Source organism: Plectropomus leopardus, chromosome 19 (assembly GCF_008729295.1).
Source record: "Plectropomus leopardus isolate mb chromosome 19, YSFRI_Pleo_2.0, whole genome shotgun sequence".
Taxonomy (NCBI): Eukaryota; Metazoa; Chordata; class Actinopteri; order Perciformes; family Serranidae; genus Plectropomus; species Plectropomus leopardus.
The window spans coordinates 6,145,316-6,170,979 of NC_056481.1; the positions used below are offsets into that span (position 1 = coordinate 6,145,316).

At 38.6% G+C, this 25,664-nt stretch overlaps 1 protein-coding gene across 1 annotated transcript in view; it reads left to right on the top strand.

Annotated features, from left to right (window-relative positions):
• Nucleotides 1–5,177: 5,177 nt before the first annotated feature.
• LOC121959169 (protoheme IX farnesyltransferase, mitochondrial) overlaps nucleotides 5,178–25,664 on the top strand; it is a 44,607-nt gene continuing 24,120 nt past the window's right edge. The window contains exons 1-4 of the mRNA XM_042508380.1: nucleotides 5,178–5,273; nucleotides 6,863–7,005; nucleotides 7,214–7,610; nucleotides 8,294–8,418. Coding sequence (XP_042364314.1) covers nucleotides 5,243–5,273; nucleotides 6,863–7,005; nucleotides 7,214–7,610; nucleotides 8,294–8,418 — 696 coding nt within the window. The 5' untranslated portion in view covers nucleotides 5,178–5,242. The remainder of the gene's footprint in view (nucleotides 5,274–6,862; nucleotides 7,006–7,213; nucleotides 7,611–8,293; nucleotides 8,419–25,664) is intronic.

A 25,664-nucleotide genomic window follows, 5' to 3' on the forward strand; every position in this document is an offset into this window, starting at 1 on the left:
GGCCATTTTGCGAGGGCCATATGTGAGCAGCAGGCTGTTTGAATGGAGTAACAGGGCCCTTCTTATTGATGCCTATTAATGACCCCTCAGCACTTTGCTTACACAACCTGGGGCCCATTCTACCTTCAATTGATTCAGCATGTCACCTTTTCACCACTAAGTGCCAGAGAGCTGTGTTTTAAATAGAAAACGAAGTAAATTCCTGCACCTTTCAAATTGCTAAAGAGACCTGTTTTCCTCTCTCCACACCAACTTCACAGTAAACCAGACAGCCACAGATCCTAACACTCCGCTACACCATCAATCTTACTGACATCTGCTTTCCACTTCAGGATTATTTGTGTTTGTCGTGAAAGTAAAATATGTTATTTTGAAGCCATTTAGTTAAGATAACAAAGAATTGTAAGAGTTATTTTGTGAAATAAAGCACAGTCATATCTTTATATTACTACAGTCTTCATTTATTAGAAATAAATGTTTTCCCTGAGTGTGTTCAGCGGAGGCACTGCGCTGCTGCTTTGTAATTGTCTCTCCTTTTGCAAATACTCAGTATCTCAACTTTAAGCGGCCAGAGTTGGAACAACACAAGGATTATAAAAAATAAAAACAGATAATGATGCTCCGATTTTCTGTTCATTATCAGCTGATCTTCGTTCTTAAAAGCTTGAAGGCCAATCAGATGAATCAGTCAGATGACGCAAAACATGCAAGAGAGTTTCTCTATGTGCCGCTAAAATGACTTAAATGACGAAGAGCAGCTCACACTGAATATTCACTGTAGGGTTGACCAATATTGATTTTTCAGTAACAATACTGATACTGATTATTAGTGGTTAATGAGACCGATAACCGATATTTGGAACCGATGTGCATTTACAGTAAAAATTTAAATCTTTTTGTTAATATTTGGAATTTGGAATATAACAACTCCAACACAAAACTTTGTTTAAATGCCTTTAGCAAATGTTTAATCAAAACTGAAACTTTCAATATCATGTAAAGCAAATTCCCACCAACTTTTTTTATATTGTCAGTTAAATTAAAAAAAAAATGAACAAATAAAAATAGCTCCCTGGTGTTTTGCAAAGTAAAAGTTCCTCCCATGCAGACACTTTCTTTGCACTTTTTCTACTTTTCTTCATTAAAATAAAATACAGATAATCATCAAAATACCAAATATCGGCTCCAATAATCGGCCGACGATGTTAAAGAACTGCTTTTTTGAATTACAATTTAAACTTGAAACACACACAGTCTGGCACTGAAATGAGGCACTGAAATCTGTGTTGTGATTTGGTCTGGTAGATACAGGTTTTATGGTTTCTGTAACCAACCCTGTGTGTGTCTAAAACCCTTCTCAAGTCAGCGGACATGCTAAATATCTTATGGCGCCGCAAAATAAAACGCACACACGTCAGCACCGCTGCTAGAAAACATCATTTTGGAAACACTATAACTATTCCCAGCCTAAACATATCAAAGTTGGTATCAGTTATTTTTTAACGATTATAATTTTCAAACCTTCCTGCAGCTAGAAACCACTTTTTCCTGTCTGACCTCAGCCCTGCTTCTACTCTGATAAACTACATGTCATCATCCTCACACAATACAAGCCCTGACTCCTTTTGTTTTCTTTGTTCCTCTCTGGAGAAGATGTTTACAGCCATTTCATTTTTTTTTCAGCTTTCAGTGAAAGCAGCGTGACAAAAGGCCCTCACACTGAGACCACCGACAGAGGTAGAATAACTGTAAAGATCCTCTGAAAGGCCCCAGAGCCTCACAAACTCCTCCTATTGTTACCGAGCCATTTCACTCTGCTTTGTCCATCTGTTACTCAGGTTCCTGTCTTTTGGTCCACCTTATGGGCAGAAGGCTTTAAAAGCATGTTTGGCTTTGTCTGTACTCACTGGAGTGCATCGTGCAATTATCTAAACAAGTGGAGCTTCCTGACGTTCAGAGAACAGCTCAAGAAATACTACACTGTAAACTCACAAGGTGATCTTACGTCTATAAATCTTGGAAACGTTTTTTCTTTTTAAAGTAAGACTAATTTTACAGTGTAGATAAGAAGGTGTCAGTTTGTCTTGTGGTACTTCACCACAAATCCTCAAAAAACAAATTGCATTTTCCGCCTTTAAATTAAAGATATGCTGGTAATGAACACATGAATAAAACACCAAATTATATAGTCAAAATGCATAAACCCGAGCTGCCAGAGTAATGGTCAGTCGGAGGGCTGAGGAGGGCTCGATCCTTGGATTTGATTCCCCTGAGGGATGCCAACTCACATTCATTGGCAGGGGCTAAACTATTCCTTGATGCAATAAACAAATATTATTCCATTTCAGTCCAGAGCGGGGGGGGCGGCCGCATCCTCATGAATGAGCCTGCTTGTTAATGTGAGGCCCTGACATTCTGTTAAGGATGTCAGTCATGTCGTGGTAGCCTCCAGATTGCTATACAAAAGATTATGGTTTGACGCAGTGCCCTGCACAGCCATAAACTTGGCAGGTCTGATCCCACACTCAGAGGCTGTATTTCTGCAGCAAAACGAAGAAAAACATGGAACATTGAAACTGTATAACAGTGCACCCTGGAAATAAATATTACAGCGTAAAACCAAGCAATAAACCATCTTTTCAGCACTCACGTTAAAAGCAAAGCTAAAGAGGTTGACCGGGGTCAGAGCAGAATGAAATCTTGTTGAACAGCGCACAATGGTTATCTCCTGTAATAAACGTGCTCTTGTGCAGGATCTCGAATGGCCTTGTGCGTGTTGTTGGCGTTCACTATCCTCTGCATCTTGATGGTGCATGAAGATTACACCATGTCATCTAAGCGAGAGAGGAGGAGCCGGCAGTAGAGTGGAATGAGTGAGATGAATCAGGAGAATTGGATGCTCAGCTCGGATTGCAGCGGGATTTGAGTCCATAGACAACACCTGTGATTTTTTTATATTTACACCGCGACCGTTCATAAAACAAATGACGCATACCACACTCTTAGAAATAAGGATACTAAAGGGCTTCCTCCTGAAGGACTTAGTTTTCACCCAGAATCATTTGCTTTTGAAGAACCCTTTTTGTTTAAATAAAGGGTTATTCAGGAGTTTTTTTGGTAAGACTAAAGGCCCTGACACACCAAGCCAATTGTCAACCATCTGCCAATGTAATGTCATTGGTGAGCATCTGTCGGCCTAGTTTTTGCGGGGTGTCCTGCACACCATTTCCTGATTATCGGCCCTTGTTGCCCTTTTTTCCAGCTGATTCAGCACTTTGATTTAGCAGAAAGAGACAGCAAAGCCTGTGTGTTCTTATAGAATCCCCTAAATGGGTTCTAAATTAAACCCTTGGCACATACAAGGGTCTCTTAGTAGAACCCCCTTGGTGGGTTCTTGGTAGTGCCCTTAAAAGGTGAAAAAGTTCCGGTTAGAAGGTTCTAGGTCAAACCTTTAACAGATGGTTCTAGGTATAACCCTTAATGTTGGGTTCCCTGGTAAAAACCCTCTAACAAGGTTCCTAGATATAATATATAAAGAACCCTTTACGAAGGTTGTAACAAAGGTTGCAAAGGTTCTACCAGGAATTAAAGGTGGTTCTCCTATTGGAACTAACCAAAGAGTCCTATATGGTTCTGGTTAGCACCTTTAGTCTTAAGAGTGTATGATTCTGTCTACATTTAATACTGAATAATGAGCCACACACCACATGACAAACACAACATTGGATCACCTTAAATTTCTTTTGCAAATAAACAAGAAGGAATGTTTTTTTTGTCTTTTTATTGAATATGACCTCGACAGTCAGAGCAGAATAATAATAATCGCCCTCCTGCGTCTGTAAAATGTTTTTGTTGGAGGAAATGAAACACTGCGCCCAAACAGACAATCATACTGTTTCATTATCTTTGTTTGAATAAAGCCAGGCTGCAAAGTGAAAGCAGTGGAGAGGGTATTAATCAGAAGGTTTCCATCTTGTTGGCCGTGGCAGCCAGGGCCAACGAGATGATCATACACATAAATAACAGACCAAACAGCGGGGCCAGGCAGAGGACGTACAAGGGCAGGAGGCAAAAGGCCAGACATTGAATTAGACGGCAATTTTGAATTAAATGAATCCCGTCTTCAGCTCAGATTTATTGCTCAGTGACAGAGGTTCTCCAGTAACCTGAGTACTGAAAAAAATACAACTCCAACTGGTGTTTGGAAATACATTTGCTTCTTCTTTTAAAACTATAGTGCAAAACAATATTTAAGTCTGTTAAATCAGTGAAATAAATTCTATTCCCTTGATGAATACCAGCTATTTTGTTTTGTTATTTAAAAACAAAACAAAACATAAAATATTCCAAATTAAATGCGATTAATAGTTATTAAAGGCAGTTTTAGATAAGATCCACTTTCACTGTTTCCCAGAGGGGACATTTGGTTGTTACATTAGCACAAAGACAGTAGTAGTACAGATATAGGGAAAGTAAAAGATAAATAATAAGAGGTACATAAAAACTAAAATATAACAAGAATAGAAAAAGAAATAGAAAAACTGTACAAGAACATATGGAGACAAAAAATTGCATTACTTAGGAAATTATTAAATAATAGAACTTTGTATTAATACACAGATGTGACATCAATATCATATATGCTAGAATATGATGCAATAATCAGCACATATAACATAATATAGTAAAGAGTAAATTCTGTTGGGTAAATTGTGATGTATGGGCTATGAGATATAGTACAAGGTGAAAGAAGAACATAGGCTAAATTACAATAGAGCATCAAATATATTTGTAAAAAAAACAGTATAGTATGGGTATAGAATAATACATAAAGTGATATAATATAATATAATATAATATAATAATATAATATAATATAATATAATATAATATAATATAATATAATATAATATAATACAATAAAAATATAATATAGTATTATGTTATACTGTATTATATATAATATAACGACAATAATCATTATTATTATCATTATCAATATTACGCACAGTATGGCAATATAAGTATGACATATTATTTTTATTTATTTTATTTATTTCTTTTTTTTATGTTTTTTTGTGTTCATTTGCCACTTGTTAAAGGTAATAATCTGCAGCGCGAGGACTAGTTGACGTTTTGCGCGTCGTCCCCGGAAGTGTTTCTCCTTACCTAACGAGGTCATAATGGCGGCTCGCTGCATGTGAAGGGCTCGGAGCTGAAGCCGGCTTAATGATTCGAGAAAATGTATAAAACGCCATGTAGCAGACTGTCAGGTAACTCGAGGTGAAATGTAATGTTTCGTTTAACACAGCGATGTAGTTGAAAGTCATTTTTAAGTTTCGCGTGCTGTAAACAGCCGTTGAAGCTAAGGCGGAAGCTAGCTGTTAGCGTAGCATTTAGCTATCCCGTTAGCAGCTGAGATGTTTGGCGTGAAGCTAACAGTGACCTTAGATAGAAGTCAACCGCGTCTGCAGAGACCAAAATTAGCAAATAGCTGGCGGGTTTCTTAAGGACAACGTTATAGATATGTTGCTGTAACTGCGTGTTATTCAACAACGCGAAAAGCGAGGGTTTAATAGTGTGTTATGTGCCATTTATAACGGTTATATGACACAGCTGTGTAATAACAACGCTAACCACAACACAGACGTGTTTGGTAACGTTACCACATGTTATTATATCAGAGCAATATCTTACTCAGTAAATAGGATACGTAATGTTAATGATATATTACTATTATTATTAATAATACGCAGGGGAAATACTCGAGTACAAGTAAAAGTACTACATTCAACACCTTAAAAGTATGTAAGCAATATCAACAAAAAGTGCTCTCTGCTAAAAAATGGTCCCTGTTTACTATTATATATGGTGTTTTTTTAATTAATATTACTATTGCATGAACGTGTATGTTGCAATTTCTGCTGTAGATGTTTATGTTTGTGTTAATTATAACTTCTTTATATCAGTTCAGTTTACAGTAATGTATAATTTTTCAGAAAATCATCATTTGTTTCTCACGTTACTGTCCTGTGCGAATCACATTTCTAAAAAGTCAACTTGTCATTTTATGTGTGACAATGTTTTGTTTACCATCACATTCATTTCTTACTCATTTCTCCCTTTATGTTTGGCAGCTAGCTGAAATTATGTTAGAAAAGAGTTTGATTCTGATATGGTTGAAAAACAAAAGTTTTATTTGTTTTTATTATTATTGATGTTGCTTGAAAAGTAATGGAAAGGTTTTGAAATTTTGTCCATGAAAATGTGTGGGAGCCCTGCATAAAACAAAATTTAATCTTTCAGTGAATCACAAACATTCAAAATCACCAAATTTACAGTACAAATGCAGTACTTATTTATATTAGTCTTAATCTAAGATGAAGAATAGGTTTGAGAAGGTCAGTGCAATGGAAAAAATTTATCTTAAAGGTCCAGTGTGTAGGGTTTGGGGTAATTTATTTGTAGAAAGGGAATATCATACTCATAACTATGTTTTTATCAATTTTACACATAATTTTATCACCTCATAATATGAATCATTGTGTTTTTGTCTCCATAGAATGAGCTTTTCATATACATAGTGGCTCCTCACCAATGAAGTTCACCATGCTGTTCTACAATAGCCCAGACTGGACTAACCAAAAACTGGCTCTGTATAGAGCCATTTGTGTTTTAATGTTGGCCACTGTAGTTCTCAGGCTTTGCATACAGGAGTCTCACCTCTAAATGACCTTAAATTTTACACACTGAACCTTTAACCTTTAGTGTTCAATCATGCTTTCATTTTATGCCCCCTTGTTTGTGTGACATGCAGTTTTTATATTTTATGGCTAAACATTGTATTTTACATTTCTCGTAGGTTTGGTTGGTGCAAGCGTGAAACAGAAACTAGTTCAAACAGTTCCTCAATGCAACCAGACAGCTCGCAGCCTTATTCAGCTCTACAGAAGAGATCCATCAAACTGGCTGACGTACCAGCACCTCAACTTCCTGAAACGCCAGGTATCTTTTACTTCATCCAGTATATACTTGTTTTTATTTGAATTTCAGTTTCCCCTCCAATGTTTTGGTACTTGTATTAAAACATTTCCTTCATCACACCTTGATACCTGTTTTTTGTTTTGTCTTGTTTTTGTTGTAGAAGTCTGCAGCCAGTTTCATGGTTATATCTGTAAATAATCCTGTAAATTGTGCACGGATTTCCTTTCAGTATGTAGCAAAGAACAACAGTGAGCTTCACCAGCGTGCCATCCCAAAACCGGCACCTTCCCTGACCATTGTGGATGAGAGAGATGACAGCGTTGAAAGACAGGTGCAGAGGATATCGACTATTGATCCTGTGGTCACAGATACAGTTTCACCACCAGAGGATGTCGCCAGTAAAGCACAGCCAGGAATATCCACCTTGAAGCCGGATACAGAAGATGCTGCAGCACAGAAAGATGCTGTGTCCGGTGCGGCTGGGACTTCGGTTGAGACGCCTCATGTCCAGGTGGAGACGGAGGAGGCGAGGGAGGCCCGTCTAGACAGACAGTGGAAGCAGATGAAGATTGATGTGGCTGATTTGCCACAGGTCTACGCAAAGCTGGCCAAAATAAAACTCACAGGTTGGCATCTTTTTATTGTTGTAAAATATGAACCATTCACATAGGAAGGTTCATACATGCAAATAATTACCCAAAAGTACGTACAGAATTTCATACATCTCTGAAAATATGCAAAATAGGCAAGCTCCGGACAGACTGGGAGCTTTGGTGAAGGTAGATATGGTTTACAAATTCAAATCACATTTACAGGAGCATATTTGTGCAATTTAAACGTCTGTCCATGCAGATTACACACCACGAAATGCAACAGAAATGGGGGGGGGGTGTCAATATAATAGTAGGGGAAACACTGGTGTCTCATTCAATCTATATTTACTCTCGATGGATCATTGACAGCAAGCTCTCATTTACAAAGACGTCGAGAAATATACATTACACAAGAATACAAGTAAGTGCACAAAAAGAAGAAAATGAAATAATCTTACCAATCAAAAGCAATTAAAACAACACAGTTACAATAAATGAAAATAATAAAAAATTTTAAATGAGATCACAGTCAGCTGAATAGCAAAAGGATTATTGTTAAATGAGTGATTTATTTTCAAGCAAACAAATTGAATCAAACTTCCACAGAAGCAAAGCATTGACACTGTTCTTTACCCGTTACATAAAGTAACACTTAAATAAGGACACTTTCAAATTCCTGTTTCAATTTGTTCTTTTCTTCTTTTTGGTGATTTTAGCTCTGGTGGTTACGAGTGCGGCAGCCGGCTTTGCAATGGCTCCAGTGCCCTTTGACCCCGTACTCTTCTTCGTGTCTTCTCTGGGAACAGGCCTCGCCTCTTGTACTGCCAACTCAATCAACCAGGTCAGTCATCCTCAAAAAGAAGCCAAACACAGCAGTGTGTGATTCTTTCATTGTGTATATCCATGCGTGTGTGTGAGTGTGTGTTTAGTTTAGCTGTGTGTTTTTTGGTTGTTTTTTTTTTTGTCTTGCAAAAAGCCTCACAAAGAAGGAACTTACTGCAGCATTATACAGGTGCATTTAATAACCTGGTAACTCTGAGTAATTTAGTTGTAGTCAGTCATTCATTTTACACAAACTACAAAGATCCTATTAAGGGAAATCTTAAACACATGGCTTTTGTAACTGTTTAAAGGATTGCAGTAAATCGTACAGATGTTTTTGGTCTCTAATCTGTTTATTTTTTAAGCACCAATTTCCTTTTGGAATAAAAAGCGATGAGAACTTGTCTCAGTGCTGGCAACATATCTGTTGGTCTTATAATGCGTAATACATTTTTTGTTGACATGTTATACAAACACGAGCATGCTTGTTGACAGACATCCCCAGTTTTCCTATACTGATGCCTGTGTTCTAGAAAATGCTGAAGAAGCTGGCACATCCCCTTTCTGACCCACACTGCATTCCTCTTTTGCTACGCATCTCAAAAATGCATTGAGTTGACTTTAATGCTGTTATTATTTCCCCGCCGAAAGCTTTTTTCTGAGCTATAAAGGAAGGTGAACTAGTGTGCTTAGACACTTAGCATGCCTAGAATAAGTAGGGCCTCCGTATGCTGTCTAGTGTTGACGTTTTACAAAGGAATTTGCTCCGTGACTTAAGAATATTAGTATAATGGGTGACCCCTCCCTCAGCCCCACATTGAACTCTGCTTAGTAGTGTCTTGGGCCTGTAATTTGGCAAAAGCTTTGATTACACTGCAGGTTCCTGCCCTTGGGGCTCACCTCCTGCCCTCAACAACAACGTTGCAAATGCTGTCGTCATTGTTTTACAACAATATAAAAAGCTTAAGTTGTACTGACGCTGCTCATCTTAGACCTGGACTCACATTCTGTAATATGCAGGGTTCATATGGTCATGAAAAACCTGGAAAAGTCATGGAAGTTACAAATAGCAATTTTGAGGCCTAGAAAAGTTTGGGAAAACTAAATACACCCTCAAAGTTTTGGAAAAGTCAAGGGATTTTGTAAAAAACAAACTGTATCAAGGAAATGGAAATCATGGAACTTTATTGGTAAAAAAAAAAGTATAAACCCTGATTATAAGTACAGTCTGACAACACCTGTGTGTCACCCCAGGGGAGTTACATGTATGGATACGAGTGGGCAAATATTTACACACTTTAGTTTTTGTAGTTGGGTCTGAATAGTGTCAATCAGTCCATCGCACAGGTTAAAATTGTATTGTCTCTCCAGTGGCCTGAAACAGAGCCGTTCGCCTTTACCTCACACTGAGCAGGTGTGTAAATACCCTTCAGGTATTTGAAAAATGTCCCGTCTCCTCAGAGAGTAGCCTAGACTCGAGCTCCGAGACGTTCATAGAGCGCTGAGTGATGTAAGAGGCGGCTGCCGCTGTCCGTACCCTGGGAGACCCTTTATCTGCGGGCCCACCCTCACATCAGTCCTGTCAGTCTTCATTTTCTCCCACTAACCCAGCCTGAGGTTAGGATACGACATGGCTTCAGATTTCATCGAAACAATGTCATTTTCCTTTCGGTGCCTCGCTCTCTCGGCCTCCTCCAGTCAGGTCTAGTTTCAAACCTACAGTGAAGGTGAAGCGTGGGCAAAGGTGAATTACAGAGCAGATTCAGCCCAAATCCTAGTTGCAAATTAGATAAGTGTGTGTTAAAACCTGCAGGAAATACTTTAAGTCTGTCAGTTTGGAAATTGTAGATAGGGTTGTGTTTTCCAGGGCTTTTGTATAAGACACATTTTTTTTGAAAAGCAGGTCAATTTTGGCATTTTTTGAAATTTAAAAGTATTAAATAACAGAATTTGGAAAAATATGCCAGTATTATGCGGGACAGCAATGTTTCCAGCTTACTTTTTTAGTTCTATTCATTAAAACATCGTCGACCAGTCAAAAACCGTAGTGTGAAGACATTTATATTTGGTAGCAAGTGCTGATGTTGTGGTGAGTCGCCACAAATAAACAAATGTGTTGGAAACCCTGCGTGTGGGTAAAAAGGGGCTTTATGGTAGAATGTATAGCATTTTGGGAATGCTTCACATGGTTTCTATAGATCAGTATACAATAAACTGTGAAGAGATTATGTTGAAATATTACTTCAACATTTCTCTCTGTTTTCACAAATGGTCCCGTGTGCATCTCAGCCTGAAATTCATCAGCGCTTACTCTGTTTGAGGCCAAGAGCTCCTTTTTTGTGGCGAGTAGCTGGTATGCGAGCCCGAGCCTTCACCCGAGTCGCTCTGCTCCCTCATGCCTTGTTCTCTGTTGAGACGTTTTGCGTGTCATCGTGGTCTTAATTGGCAAGATATGGAGATGGGATTATTGTTTCAGACAAATTAGCCACCTGTCCTGCAGTGAGGCTGACTTTGAAGTATCTGACAAAGTCCTGCCAGGGCACATTTTTCATTTAAAAGCTGGTTGAAAGAATAAACATCATTAGGAACACAAACTTATTTGTGTGCTTGTCTGGTATGGAAAGAATGTGTCTTTCTACGTAGGATGTAACAGAAGCTGTCAGTCCTGCTTTGTTTGGAGAAGAATGTCATTTTCTGCGGTGTAATTATACACACAGAAGCATAAGGGTTGTCATATGTGACACATAATTGCCACTGTGGCGGTACTCTTTGCAGTGGACTGACACACTCTGCCGGCTCTTTTTGTCAAAGACACACCCTCACCTGTGTGTAACTGATCTCAACACTTGGGTCATCCGTTTGTTTTTCATAATCCTGAACAGAAAAAATGGTGGGGGAAAAAACATCCCACTTTCAGATCTGCTGCCAGTTTTGATTGTTTTTTTTTTTTTATTCGTATTCCCTTTCATCTTGTAAAATTAATGCTTCACCATTAGTGTGGTTAGTCGCGATCAAAGCTTGATGTCTTTTTATATGAAAAATCAAACACAAGCTTCACAAACAAATCAAAGCAGAGAAAGACCTTTGTGGAGATCACTTCCTATGGATTCTGCCGCTTGGACCTAATCCCTTAATGCTCTGCATCTAAAGAGGCAGAGGAGTGTGCAAGTATGCGACCACACAACTGTCGAATTACCTTGAGGAAAGGAGGAAAATGCCTTGAGGGAGGAGAAAAATGCTTTGGCTCTTGGAAGTGGCAGTGAGACCTTCAGTGGAGCTGTCAAGAGCCAAGGCTGCTCTTTGTCCCACTGGGAAGTGCCCGTAGGGCAAAAAGAAACGTTGTGGTTTCCTTGTAAAATGTTACTCTATTTAGGAAACTGACGGAAGGGTGTAAGCAGTTGGAGTCACGTAACAATGGCATTTCAGCGTCTAGAGTTTCTCACCACAGTCAAAAGACTTAATGCTGTCATGTCTGTTACAATCAGAGAGGACAGTCAGCTCCAGCAGCAAAAGGGTGTAATTATTTGAGCTTCCAGTTCAAGTAGCTCTGATGAGTCGACAATTATGAACTTTGTTAGCATGTTATGTTTTGCTAACACCTCTGTGTTGCTGCTTAGACTGACATCAAAGAGACACTTAAACAGACACCAATCGTCAACCGGTTTTCTATCAAAACGATAATGGTAGTATGTGGAGATGACCTGTGGTAAACTTTGCTCTGTCTAACCAGTGCCTAGACATGCATCCTCCACCCACGTAAAGTTTCACTTTTTCTTGAGCTGTTGTTTGAGCTACAGACTGTACTTCAGCATTTTCATATCGCCCGCCACCCATACAGCCACCGCGGACACAAAGAGCTGGTTTACGAGACTCCCTCAAACTCGAACCGAAATCCGATTAAACAGCAAAACTAGGCAGTGCTGATCAAATATAAATTTAAGATTATGTTGCTGCACTGCCTATTTAAGGGCTCATTCGGTTATGAAAAACCTGAAAAAAGTCATGGAATTTTCAAATAACAATTTTCAGGCCTGGAAAGGTTTTGGAAAACTAAATATACCCCGAAAGAGTCAGAAAAGTCTTGAAAATTTGTTTCACAAACCTGTATAATAAAACATGTTTTCTTCAAGGACCATCAAGAATTTGAAAATCCAACGGTAATTTCTGTTTTTACAGTTTCTGGCTCTGATAAATGCTGTAATTTTTGCTGATATATAAAGAAAACATGCCTTGGAAGGCAATACGGACCAGTCCACATTTTGTCACCCTTCAGAGGGATTGTTTATATGTCCGGTACAGCACAGTGCCTTCTGGTATTTTTAGGTTTTCTACATATTTAGCAAAAGCATCCATTTTTTGTTTTCCTTAATCATGCAGCACCAGTTTCTGAAGTATTTGTATCTTGCAGAGATGTCCTATTAATGAACCTCTTTATTTTGGTGAAATACTTAAAACAGTCGGGAGCTTACTCTGAGAGAAGTCGCTCAGCTTGCTTAAAGTCTCACCAACAGTTTGGCTACAGACTTCTCTGTGTTCCTGCTGGACAGAATCCCAGCTAACGTTAGTAAAAAAAAGCTCTGTTTGGTCTGGTCGTCAGGACCCATGGGCCCCACACCAGGCACAGCCTCCACAGGTGTTCCAGCCGTCATCACCTTCCAGTCTGGCCACTACTTCAACTAATTGGATAATTGGGTCAGACGAGAGTTTCAGGCTGGAGCCTGAAAGACCCCGGGGAAGTCTGAGGTCCCCAGCAGTGTAAACAAGACCCAGTATGGCCTTTTACTGTCAAATAAGAACCGCTCGGCTATTTTGACAGCGGCTATAGTGTAAGTCACACTATGTCAGCTCGCGTGTTTGTTTTGATGAAAATTCAAGCTGGCTTGTTTTGTGGCTGCCGAGTGTCATTTCTGCTTTCGTGACCATGACAGTTAGTTTTCTTTTGTGTCTGTGTCTCTCCTGCGGTGAGCTGTCTGAGGCTGGCACGCAGAAGCGAGCCCCCACAAGCCCCCAGCCTCATCCTCTTTTCCCACTTCAAGCTACGCCCTTCTCGCTCGTCCTGTGCAGGCATGCATTATTTACCCTTCTGCATGCCTCCATCTGTGCGCATCTTGGTCAGCGCGGGATATGTTATGCAGACAGTGATCAGTACATTATGAAAATGTGTTTGATTTACTTTTTTATCAGGATAAAATACTGTTTCTACCTTTTTTACAGTTTAAAGTGTGGTTCTTTTAACCCTTTAAACCCTGGATCGACATTGCTTTCCTTGCAGCGAATTCAAGCATCTTTATCAAGTGATTTCTTTCAGAAACATGGGGGAAAAGGCAATTAGCAACTTGGCCAGGAATGTTCTGCGAATTGCAAAAAAGACTTAGAGGTGTTTTTTTTTTGTTTGTTTTTTAAGATAGAAAAAAATGTCCAGAGAACTATATTTAAAATTATCATCATTATATATTAAAAAAAATATGTTTACAGAATCACTACAAATTTTAAGCCTTCTTTTCTTATTTTTTTTTCTAAATTGCAGGTAATTTTCTTTTGTCATTTTTTGCAAATTTCTTGATCATCTTTCTTAACTTGCCGTTTTTGAAATAAATCCAGCCAATCTCCCCATGTTTCAAAGAGTGACTGTAAACTGTGACAGCAGAGTATCCACTGTTTGCACCAAAGTGATATACAGATATGTCTCTGATGACCATTTTCATAGGGATTTAAATGATTTCTACAGCTTGGCGCAGAAGCTTTAAATTAGCAGAATAAAGAAAATTGATAGCACTCATATATTATTTAATCTCACACAATGCAGTGCCATCATATGAAGCCACTAAATTTAGTGGAAGCTCTTTCTTTCAGCTTTAAAAGCGTTATCAAGCTCCTTACAATCTAATGATGCCATACTGTAGTATTTCAAGCACATGCTATTACAATACAGGCTTGTTATTGTCATTATCGCTACCATCTTTATATTGTTTGCTGTGGCAGTCATCTTGTTTATCATGTTTGTACATATTTTACATATTGAATCCCCCCTTGAGGCACATCTCGTGTAATATATGAATCTGTAAATGCAAATTCAAACTGGTATTGGCGAAAGTCCTCAAATCATCCTCAGTTAAAGTGTTCAACATCACCACATTAAAATTGTGCATGCATATGTATTCGGGCTGTGACATATTTATGTCAGCATGTCTGATTTAAAATGAAACACTGACTCTGAAATTTAAACGCTGACTGTCAGCTTTATATGAGGCTGTTTATGTCCACATCAGATGAACAATGTAGTAATTGTAGCCCCTCTTGCGCACATTCCTCCATTTTTAGTGGTCATAAAGTAATCAAACATGTCAGCATTGACTTCAATAAAGTCATCATTTCCAAAGCCCCTATTTGTAAAATGCTCAATGTGATTATAACATCCTTCAGATTATTACGATGGCAAAAATTTTGTTTGTAAAACATGCGCCAAGAATAGGTAATAATGGGATAATGTAAAACCACCAATCAGGTTTTCATAAAAATTCTCCTTCCAGTGCATTTTAAAGTTGTCATTTGCATGCAAAGGGAGAATCATTACCAGAAATGTACCGAGACACAAAGTGAGCACATTTGGAAGATTGTTATTGAGTCCATTTGCTGTGGTTAATTGTATGTTTCTTATTAAGATTTAGTATAAATCTCTACATGACCAGTAAATTTACCAAAGGTGTCTGTATGTCAGTGTTTTATCTTTAACAGAGATCCTGCAATAGGGATGAATTAAAGACCCTTGATTTGAGGGGCTTTGCCTTTCACTATAGAACCAAAAAAACAGTGATTTTAGATAGCATACTGGCGTTGCAGAAGAAAAAGAGGCGTGGAGAGTAAGGTGTGTGCCACAGCAGTGTTTGCCTTTAGGCGTTGGTTTGTCACGGCCTTTACTGCCTTTGCTGCCAGCTCAGAGGCGAGACAACTCTGTCCCCCCTATTTTCATTTGTACCTTTTATATGGAATTACAGCAGTCATTCTCGCTTTGACCAGGCAGTGTAAAAGGGGTTCAAATCTAGCTATTTATTCTTTTTCATGTACTCCATTAACCTCTAAGATGGTCTGCTGTTCCAACAGTGATTCTCGTCTGTCCTCGACAACACCAATATTTTTTTGGACTGCCTTAGACAGACTCCTGATGTAGATGGCGGCCCATCAGCGGCGCAGTAGGTGGTTGTAGTCTACCTCAGGCTGGGTTGGCGGCAGAATTGCTGTGCCCCAGCAGTCAAGGCTGCCACAACAATTTTCCTGGATGGGACTCTTCTTATTGTACTTCATATAACAGGGTACCTCTTGAGAGGATCATTAGTTGTAACAAGACCTCATAGCTGCTAAAACCCCACCAACCATTGTGCTCTTCAAAGAAAATGAAACCCTTCCATCACTGGATTTGTGTCGGTTCCCTGCTGAGAAAAAGTGACAGAAGATATGGTTTCAAACGGGTGCCATTGAATACCCCTGGCATGATGACATGGCTATCCTTTTTGTGCAATTTATTTTCATTCTGTTTGAGAATTACCCCCCACCATCCTCATACCAGAGTCCATTTGATGAATTGCAGTGGCTACCTTCAAAACAAACCCTATATTGGTGGGGTACTGTGTTTGTTTTTCTCTCGTGGAAATCTTCAAAAGCATCCAAAGACAGATGGAGTTGTAAAAGTATCAGAGCTTGTCATATTAGTTCCACTGGCTGTGTGCTGTAATTGAATTTTTAAACATGTTGTGTCTGTCAAAGGATTGTGTTTGTGCCTTCTTTTTTTTTATTGTTGTTGGGTGCTTTTTAAAGTTAACGGTCAAACACATCAGAGGCTTAGCCAAATGGGCGATTTAACAAAAGATCCCTTCCTCAGTGCAGATGCTGCTCTTGAGATCTTGTTTTCCAACAGCTTAGTTAAAACAAAAGAGCAAGCTGATCTTTGCCATTGATAGTGTGAGTTTTTTTGTTTTCATGGTCTCCATCAAGCTGCTAGTTCAGCCTGGGAGAAGGAATGGAAATTCCCTTTTAATTGCCCAGCGAGGTGGCACGAAAAGGACTCGATGGGTGTCTCTCTCTGTCTGTGCTGGATTAAAATGAATATTTAACTAGACAGGCCTGTTAAATAGTTAATTTCTTTAAAGGCTTTTGTCTTTGTCAACCACGGGGTGCCAATCCATTTCAAACTGTACAAATGGATCTCTTGCGGCCTCAGACGGAAGACAGATGCTTTCCTCTGATAGAGTCATGAAGGGTAAATCCACCTATTATATACCCCCAAGATAATGCCTGAGGGGAAGCAAGAGCAAACACTGATGCCAGGCAAACGGTTATTCAGGCATAGATACGAGGATGTTGGTTTCCAATAATATCTTTTGTTGTTGATTTTGCTCTGTGTGTTTTTAAATTTACCGTTCTTGTAGGAATGCTTTGGCATCAGTGTTGGAGTTTAACGGCGTCTTTATTCATTATCTTATATCACTTAAATGATGAGTTTGGCCAAGATTGTGCTTTACACAAGCATAGTGTATTGCCAAAGTGACATTGATGAAGTCCAAGTTCTTGTATTAATCATTTGAAACCTGAGCTTGATTTCTCTGAAAAACATTGGAAGAAACAAAAGAAGAAAATGAACCAAAAATTAGCAAGAAATTTGTAGAAAGTACAAAAAAATTCAACTGAACATGATATCTAAGAAAAAAGGAAAGACATATAAAGAAGGAAGTGACCTGGAAAAAGTGCATTAAAAATATAACAATTCCTGTAACAAAACATTCTTTCAAAAACATGGGAAGAAGGCAATGAGCAACTGAAGAAATGACACAGAAATTAGTAAAAGGAGAAAGAAAGAGAAACAACATTGTAGTCATCCTGTAAAAAATCATTTAAACTATATAATTATGGTAATTATACAGAGATTTTGCCCTAGCTGTTTTTTTGTTGTAATTTTTCTAAACGAAAAATAATCTACAGATGGCATTTTCCCCATGTTTTTGAACGAATTTGTGCCTTTTTTGCTCAACGTTTAAGTTCTCATGAAAGGCAGCTGAAAGCAGCACAAAGAAAGTGACTCCAGGTTTCAAAGGGTTAATGTTGTATCCAGTTGAAGGTTTCCAAAACAGTTGTTTGTGTTGTAGTTATTGACGTTGTTTAAATATATTAACATTTCAATCATAGTGGAGTGTGCAAACATTTAAATGTGCAGGGCAAACTTACCAGAGTAGATGGACGTGGAGCTGGAGGCGATTCATTTATAAGAGCGAGTTGGCAGGCAGCAGCAGCAGTCTAATAAAGTGCTTGTAGGGTGTTGATTTTACGCGGCGGAGCTTTCCTATTGATGTGAATCCTTAAAATACCAACTTTCCTTATGCAGTCAATAAAACCGGCCTTATCAAATTTAATGACTCCAGCTAAGTGAATTTAGACAAATATTGGAAACTGCTAAAGAGAGGTATTTCTCAGTGTCTATTTTAAATCATTTTTCTATATTTCAATGGTTCATTTGTAACACAAGATATACTGAGCCAAAGCGAGTATTTATAAACTCGAAAAAGTTACATCATAAATATCATAAACGTTTTTAAATGGTAGATGTATTTTTCTGAAACTAAATTCGATTAGTTATCCACTGACCTGGGAGTCAGAGATAAGACACATAAGCTAACTTCAGTTAGCATAAAGGATGAAAATAGGCACTGTCACAAAACAAATCAATTTTTACAGCCTTCATTTTTGGTTCTTTGCTTTAGAAGATAACATCCATACTTGCCAACTATCATAATTTTGCTGAGAGACTCCAGTTTTTTAATTATCCTCTTACGGTTTCCTGCCGGAGTCACAAATCTCCTGTGTTTCTCCCGATTTATGACAAATTTTCTCTCCTTTTTTCTCCGCCGGAGAACACAGCTACACCAAATGTAGCTTTACCCTCCTCAGTTAGTGAGAGACAAAGAGAGAAATGTACTGAAATGTACTGAAAGAAAAGAATTCCCATTTTGTAACAGTCTCAAAGAAAAAGAGATCTGCATTTTGTTAAATATGCTGCGTTGATTTTTCTTTTAAGCGTGGGGGTCCCATGGTGCGATGAAATTAAGGAATGATTGAAAACTGATTAACATTATTTTAGCCAAAGATTTACATTAGTCCATGCCTGGAGGGCAAATTATTCTGTATTCTTTCCTGAGAATTAAAAGTAAGATTAAAAGTATTTAAAATAAAAAATGCTTTTGCAGTGTATTTATAGTTTTATCATCTGCTTTGATTACAAAATTCTCCTCCTAATGGTTAGCAAGTATGTTAACATTGCATGCAACATACATGTATGTTAACAGTTTATATGTATGTGAGTTTTTCATTTCAACTCTATATTCTTGAGCCTTTACAAACAAGTACAGAGTGTCCTTGCTTCAAAAAAAGAGGAAAACGTGGCGTCTCATCCGAGTTGTCCACAACATGTCGTCATCTTTTGTGAACATCACACTCACACAGCTCCTCACACGCAAAGTGTCTCTCTGAGCTTTCAATGCCGCAGCTTGTTTGGGCAAAACACACTTCGCCACAATAGAGTTGCCGTCACCCGAGGGGATGAGCATGACTGACTGATGGGCAGGTGGAGCCCCTCCTCTCCACCTCCCTGATTAGCCTTTAGTTTTTCACAAAACACTGTGATTATGGGCTGCTGTGACCAACAAGGCATGATGCCGACACCATTGAGACTTGAGTCAGAGTGGGCGAAACCACCCACCTCAGCACTGTCTGGCACCAATGAACCTTTCTACACCTCATGCTGGGTTTGGCAATGGCTGACCTCATGCAATCTGAGTAAATAGGACGCTCATTGGGATGTATTTTTTTCTTTCTTGTGGCAAAAGTTTCATGTTAAGTCTGAATATTTGTAGTCAACAGAATTTGTCTTAAATACCTGAACCAAAGCAGCTTCTTGAGCTCTGTGTATTGGTACTGTCAGTGAGTAGGTTTGCATGCGCAAAATAGTCAGTTTTTTGGCCCTTATTCCGAAAAAAGACGGCATTCCTGTTAAGCTGTTTACTTGACTAATGAAAATGAATATACCACTAACAGGCCTGTTTACATGCAGCTCTGCATTCTCTGATGAATGTGTCCTAACTGTGGTTTTTCAAGTTAAAATATGGAAAAGTAGAACAGCTGGAACTGCTTATCATTTTGCTTCTTTGCATCAAAATAGCATTTTTTCCAATTTTCCAACAGTGGTGGACTTTTTATACTCCCGCTTTCCTTCCTTCACCTTCTTGAAAAGGGCGGTGTCATGATATTTGCGCGTATCCCAAAAGCTGTGGATATTCAAGTCTTTCATAATGTTTAAACAAGGCTCCCTCACTCATGGAAAACTGGGAAAAGTCGTGGAACTTCACAATAAAATTTTGCAGGTGTTGAAAAGTCATTAAATTAGTAAAAATCAGTGAAGGTTTTGGAATAATAATGGAATTTTTTTGTGTGTAATGATATTGTTACAGTAATCTTCCGTGAATTATCTGCCACGTAATGTAACATACTGGCAAATTCATTATTTGTAGCGTGTCGACATAATGTAGCTCACATATGTGTTTATGTGTGACATTTTATTTTCCATCATGTACATTTCTTAATTTTTATCCCTGCATCCCCCATATGTATGCACACAGACTGAAATTATGTTTCGATAGAATTTAAATCCTCTATGTTTAAAAAAATGTCACAAAAAGAGAAAAAAAATTAATGTGTCCTTGAAAAGGCATGGAAAAGTTTTGAAATTTTGTCCATGAAAATGTATAGGAACCTTTTTTTAAAAGAAGGTGCGTTTCTCTCTGCGACCAGAAATGTAGGATTTTCTTTTGTGTACATCTCTACCCCATAGCCTTGCAAACTGTTGGCAAGTTGGTATGTGTACAGTGTTTCCATGACAACGCACAGAGCTGACTGTATGAAGGCCGTGTGTCGCAAACTGCAGTAAAAACCCTAATTGAGATGCACATTCGGAATTGGCGGATTGATGCTCCTAAAAACTGAATTATACCACATGTCTCAATCCAAAAATGCTAAATATGGCAAACAGCCTAATTTGGAATATTTAAACAGAGTATGCTGTTTATATGACCCGCATTAAATTCAGAATATTGTCATATTGGCAATCATAGAGCAATATTGGTGCGTATGTCACTGTAGCCTGCGTCTCTGTTCAGTTTCCTTTGACCATTCTGGACCTGCTTTCCCACTGAAACAGATAGTGGCCTGTCAGCACCTCCAGCATGCATTGTGGAGGTATCCGTGAATGGGGGCAGTCACTCTAGAGGCCCCTGCATGTCTAGAGGACAAACACTTCGTCTGGAACTGGTGTCACACTGAAGCAAATTGCAGACAGTGATAATGGGTTGCTGAAGATGCACCCGTTTTGGAAGTGGCCCTCTCTGCTTTTCATCAGTCCGTCGCACTGCTGAACATTAGCAGGCTGGGGCCAGAGGTTTGCATGCCTACTCAGCGGATGTAATATCACTGGATATTGCCAAGCCTTTGCCCGAATGTTTTTGGTTTTGTCGAGCAGCTCAAAATTACCCAGTATGACATGAGGGAAGTAAAAGAATTGTGACTGAAAAAGCAATGATGTCTTTTGTAATGCTAATGATATTCAGATGAATATATACTGTGTTTTGATGTGTGGTACTGTGTTGCATTAAAATCAGCAACAAACAAATTTCATTAAATGAACTGCCCTTTTATGCTAAGCTGAAACTTAATAGTTATTTAGCGTTCTGTTTTTTGGCCTGTCTTCTCCTATTAAGTTGCTGGAGAGAGAATTGTACATGTGGATACAATGACAGCTCCTAAACTCACTGATATCCGTGCACATTATTTTGATGCATTACAAACTTTAGTCTTTGTATTCTTTTTCAGACGTAAGAAGCAAATCTATTTTTTATAAAAACCACTTTGCTTGAGAATTCAAATGAGAAAACTGTGTGTTTTTGCTTGGCTGAGAGAGTTGATTTAGGAAAAGAGTTAAAACTAAAACTACAAGTTTTAGGGCATCTGCTTCCTGAAGACACCACGTTTATGTTTTTTGTGTACACTTTACCATTTGTTTCCCCTTGAAGCTTGAGTTTACCCTCTGTATCTGAAGGTAATTTAGCCAAAGGCAAGTAGGAACACTCTTTGTAATGCTGAGATCCGTGGATAATTAACAAAAGCGGCCCTGTTTATTGCGTGCCCGTGAGCCAACACTGAATGCTAATTTAACCGAGAAGCTTTTGGGGCAAGGGCATCATTGCTGGAAAACAAAATGGTTACCAACATTCTCCGAGGCTTTCCCTTAAGCCTTGGGTGTGTCTCAAAATTTTGGTTCAATAGTTAAGTTTATTTATTTAGACTGAAATCAGAATATTGCCTCACAGGGGTTTACAATCTGTACAGTATGACTTTTTTCCCTTTCAATAAAACAGTTTATATTCATTTTCCATTTTGCCATTTTTTGAAAGAGGCATATGTTATGTTAAGCTTTTTAGTGGCACTTAATTAAACCCAGATTAGTATTTATATGGTCAGCTGATCATGTTCATGTTGGCAAGTTGACATGAAAAGGGAATGCTACAGTTTTGCTATTTATTGCTACACGTTTGATTTTAATACTTTTTTGTACATCTGCACCAATAAAAGCCATTGCTGGAGGCAGTATATTTCTGGGTTGTTTGCTGTCCCATTCTCCATCCATATTTCAGGATCCTTAAATTTGTTACATACATCCACATAGACTCAATGTTGAACTGGTTACATTTTGGTGCTCAAAGGTTACGTTCAATGTGACTTTATGTTCTTGTGTCATTCTTGTGAACGCAATAGCTTCTGAAGGCATTAAGAGATTCTCTTCAACTTTTGCATGAATGTCCACATGGACTCAAGGATGAACTGATTAGATTTTGGTTTTCAAAGGTCAAGGTCACTATGACCTTGTGTTTGTCTCATGAACAAAATATCTCAAGAAAGCCTTGAGGGAGTTTCATCAGATTTTGCACAAATATCCACTTGGACTTGATGAGGAACTGATTTTGGTGGTCAAAGGTCAAGGTCAGTGCAACCTCACAAAACATGTTATTGGCCATAATTCATATGCTAATTGTGACAAAATGACATGTAAATGTCTTATAGGATAAAATAATTAAGCAATGACAGACCCCAAAGGTCAGTTTCACAGTGACATCACAATGTTCTGTGAAAACACTTTTCTGGTCATTACTGAGTATCGTAACTCAGAGCAGAAAGGGAGACATTTGGTTGGACATTGGTGACACTAATTTTGGGTGTCCACCTTTAAACTGTGCTGATTGTATAGATCTTCTGTGCGGTCGGGGGGAAGATGCATGTGAAGCATCCAGGTTTTAGAATATACAGCGTTTTTGCAGAAACATTCACTGCCTTTTTGAAGCATTGTCAACTGTCATTGCTACATATTAGTTTGGACAGAACTTTAATGTGAACTCTAACTGCAACTTGACTGGTTCATGAAGGCCTACAATCACAAGGCCGTAGTTTTAGTTTCTCAGTCACTTTGGATTTTTAGCCCCTGTAGTCTTTATTATTTTGAATATGTGTGCATTACATTTTACCACCACATTGCTAAACTATTGTAAAGTGCTCAGTATTTGCTGAGCATTATGAAGAAATTGTATTATTACCAGGTACCTTACATTTAGACTCTCTGTAATTTCTCACCCCTCTGTAGTTTGGGAAATTGTTTCCATGCTGTCAGCTTGTGCTCTTATTATTTGAAATTTAAAAAGGGTTCTTTCCTGGTTTTAAATGACTATTATTCAGACTAAATTTCCTGAATCTTAAGTGCCACCCAGGTCCTTCATTATGTAATCACACAGCACAGCCTGAACAGTTGAAAAAGCCACAGGTGATATTTAGCATACAAAAAAGGTTGTTTTGTGTGACCATGGCTTTTTTGTATTGCACGTAGTAGTCACATTTAATTGCAGAGATATTCTTGAGGGCTATATTATGAAGACTACTGTAACCATGCCAAGGATATTAAGTATTAGGAGCAGGTGACACTCTAAAATATGTATTTAACATTTTGAAAAGTTAGTCCATCTTAAGATTTCCTGCACCAAATTAATTTATCCCTCCTGCAATGTAGATGTACATGAGAAAATATATGTTTTCCCTCTTTCCCTGGATATACATGTACAAATCTGCTGATGCCTTTTAGAGGTGAACTTTTGTAAATCCAGTGGAATGCATACTTAGCCACGTTGTATCTCCCTGTGTTATCTACCTTTAAATGCATATGCATACAGGTTAGAGGTGTGTTTGGCTGTGTTTGCTAGGGGTGAACTTCAGATGATTAGATAAAGCAAACGGCAGTGTTGTTTCATTAAAACGTAATCTAATCTATTATTGTATAAGGCTGTACATTACATTTTTGCACCAAGCACAGGAACTACTGATATTAAAAGTTTTGTTGCACAGACCACAAGATTGTTGCGCAATTTTAGAAGTATCAAAAAGTCCATTGTAGTTTGATGCCATTTTCATTCTGTGTTGGGGGAGTTAAGAAAGGCATTTTCCATTATCTCAAATGAATATAGTAATGAAAAAAATGCAAACATTGTTTAAATGTCTATCATTATTTAGGCAGGGTGGCACGGTGGTGTGGTGGTTAACACTGACGCCTCACAGCAAGAGCTTCCCCACCTCAACGGCGGACAGATAGATAGATTAGTGTGTACAGAATAACTCAACATAATAAAATTGCATTAATCCATGTGAGAAAATGATACGTAGAGACAGAAAGGGCTTATATCAGCCTAACTAGGGGCTGGTTCAAGGCAGGCCTGAGCCAGCCCTTAATAGCTAGTGGACGTTTAACTTTTACCAGCCGCTTTATAGATTAAGATTGTTTTTTTGGCTGGTGAGTGAAGCAAATCTGGATGGTGTGCATAAAAATCCACTGCTCTTTTTATGGGATGGAACTACAGAGCACAAAAGGCTCAGGAAGTCTGCCTTTGTGTTGCTCCCTTGGCATAGTATTATTTGTTTTTCTGTCTACATGTTTGCCTACCTGTTCTCCTCGGCCAGCCATCACCTGCAGAAGTCATCCTGTTGCATTGGGTGTGGACCATTGTCTGTCTTCGTGTCACAGGAAACACGACAGATAGTTAAAGGGATCTCAAGCTGAATGATGACATGGCAGTCTGTCAGACTCTGTCATGTTGTAACTGTTGATTATGGTTCAATGACAGACCAAAGTGTGTCTCTGGGTGTGTGCACCTTGAACATCCATACAGCTCTGGTTCTGATGTCTCATCTCTTTCTACTTTTTATGTGATGCAATGCTTTTTGCGATGTGGCTAAACCCTTCTGGGGATCACAAAGGGATTGTAAAACCTCACTCTTTTTCTTTCTTTGTTTTGTCTACAGCATAACATTACTTAACTGCTCTGCGCTGTACGTCTTAATTACTGTTTTCTCTCATTACCGAGGCTCACCTGTAAGCCAGCTTTCAGAAACAATGCTGCATCACCAGCCCACAAACAAAAGTGAAGTCTCTATTATAAGTGTGACTGTATAACTTAACTCGGCTTTGAAGGGGCCTCTGTCATTAAGGCTGTGTTGTATGCATTCCCAATGTTGCGTCTAAAACTGCATTTTATTTCTCCTCTGCATGAGCCTACTGTGCCATGTAATAAAGGAGATCTTGTATAAATCATTCAGGTCCAATTCAACAAAGACTTGAGCTGCACTCGTGCTCTGTGTCATTATCTGCCTGCCCACATGCCTCCAACACAACAGCCATGAACACACAAAAAAGGCCTTGAAACGCAACACGTGTTTCACTCTGAGCTCCATTAATGTCACCATACAGTAATTTATTCAAGTAGAAGGAAGTAACCACTGCTGCGCTCCCATTCATTTTACACCCACACAACTGTAATCAGCTTGAGAATGATAGACATCGGGGTATATGCCCATGAGTGGTTATACCCGTACATGTGTGTATGTGTTACTTTGAAAGTCTTTGTTTCAGTTAGCCAGATCCTGGGGATTAAATATTTCCGCTGTCTGTGCACTGGTAGCTATTTCTCCTGCCTGTAGAGCTTTTATCTGTATGCTTGTCTTGCAGTAATTGCTTATAAAGAGACAGGGTGGGTAGGGGAAGAGTGGCTCCAATTTCCCCAGCCCACAGTTTTTAATGGCACTTTGGAATATCTGTCTTTGTTTAAGACTTTGTTACGTCCTTTATATTGAAAAGTA